Source organism: Morus notabilis, unplaced genomic scaffold (assembly GCF_000414095.1).
Source record: "Morus notabilis unplaced genomic scaffold, ASM41409v2 C11420062, whole genome shotgun sequence".
Taxonomy (NCBI): Eukaryota; Viridiplantae; Streptophyta; class Magnoliopsida; order Rosales; family Moraceae; genus Morus; species Morus notabilis.
Genome location: NW_010387138.1, coordinates 1 through 1517, shown reverse-complemented (window position 1 = coordinate 1517; position 1517 = coordinate 1). Strand labels below are relative to the sequence as shown.

Below are 1517 nucleotides of genomic sequence, written 5' to 3'. Positions count from 1 at the left end.
AAAAAAAAAAAAAATCTCACGCAGCGGTTCTTGACTTTTGTTGTCGTTTTATTGTGTCGGTCTCTATATTCATTTTTATAACACTTGTCAGTTCACTAGTTGAACTTACAAAACGGTTCAAAGAATGAAGCTTGAGGAGCTTTAGGTACGCAGTTCAAGAATCAAGACTAGGCAAGAAAATGATAGTCAATGGCATAAAATCCCCTCCCTCCTTACCGTTGATCTTAGTACTTTTAGGCTTGATCAGCACGATCAACGGATCAGAGTTCTCAATCATCGAGGCCACAGTCGCCGACATTCAACGCGCCTTCGCCGACGGCCGGCTGACTTCGCGGCAGCTGGTCGACTTCTACATTGACCGGATCGAGAGCCTGAATCCCCTGCTTCGCGGCGTACTGGAAATCAACCCAGACGCGCGAGATCAGGCGGAGATAGCGGACAGAGAGAGGAGGGATGAGGCAAATTGTGGCCGTGGGTCGTCGTTGGGAGAGCTTCACGGCGTGCCGGTGTTGATTAAGGAAAGCATAGCGACGAAGGACAAGATGAACACGACGGCGGGGTCGTACGCACTGCTGGGATCGGAGGTGGCGAGGGATGCGACGGTGGTGGAGAGGTTGAGAAGCGCAGGGGCTGTGATATTGGGGAAGGCTAGTCTTACCGAGTGGTACGGTATTCGCTCTCCGCTCATTCCCAATGGTTGGTGTGCCAGAGGGGGACAGGCCGTGGTTCGTTTTCTCTCTCTCTCTCTCTCGACATGTTAAACATGTTGATAAACCGTCTATATTCATAACTCGATGGAGATATATATTTTGATTCTTTAAGAGTGCATGTCTTTGAGTCTTTAAATAAAATAAAATAAAATAAAAATAAAAATAAAATCAATGTGTGTCAACTGATGTAATTATGAAACTCAGGAACCGATATAATTATGTAAATGATGTTACCTATTCAAAAATGTGGAGGGCCACTTTTTTGCTTTAATATCTGTATTGTGTCGTTTATTATTTATAGTATGTCTATATGATTAAGATACAATGATTAATTTGAAAAACAAAACTACCTATTTGTTATAATGCTCGGAAAAAAAAAGATATTGATACTAAAATTGATTGAAATATTCCATGAGAGAGAGACTGGTTTATGGATATTGTTGAATTAAATGAACTGGGGAAAAAAAAAACAACCAAGTGGGAGTCCATCAGATAGGTTTAACATTGAGTTATAACTGATAACGTTATTGGAAGAAAAGGATTGGTACTTCAAAATTTTGGTTATTTAACAAACTGAGGATTCTGATTAGGCTAACGTGATTACATGGAAAATGTTATGTAGAACCCTTATGTTGAGTCGGGGGACCCATGTGGATCAAGTAGTGGGTCCGCCATATCAGTTGCAGCAAACATGGTGGCAGTGTCTGTGGGAACTGAAACTGATGCCTCCATCATCTGCCCAGCCAATCACAACTCCGTCGTCGGAATCAAACCCACCGTTGGCCTCACCAGCCGCGCTGGCGTTGT

The 1517-nt window shown here is 43.0% G+C and overlaps 1 protein-coding gene across 1 annotated transcript; it reads left to right on the top strand.

Annotated features, from left to right (window-relative positions):
* Window positions 1-81: 81 nt before the first annotated feature.
* Window positions 82-1512, top strand: LOC112095176 (probable amidase At4g34880; the record flags this gene model as incomplete). Its single annotated transcript, XM_024176859.1, has 2 exons — window positions 82-725; window positions 1333-1512. Coding segments are annotated over exons 1-2 (726 nt in total), but the record flags the coding sequence as incomplete, so codon positions are not given.
* Window positions 1513-1517: the final 5 nt, after the last annotated feature.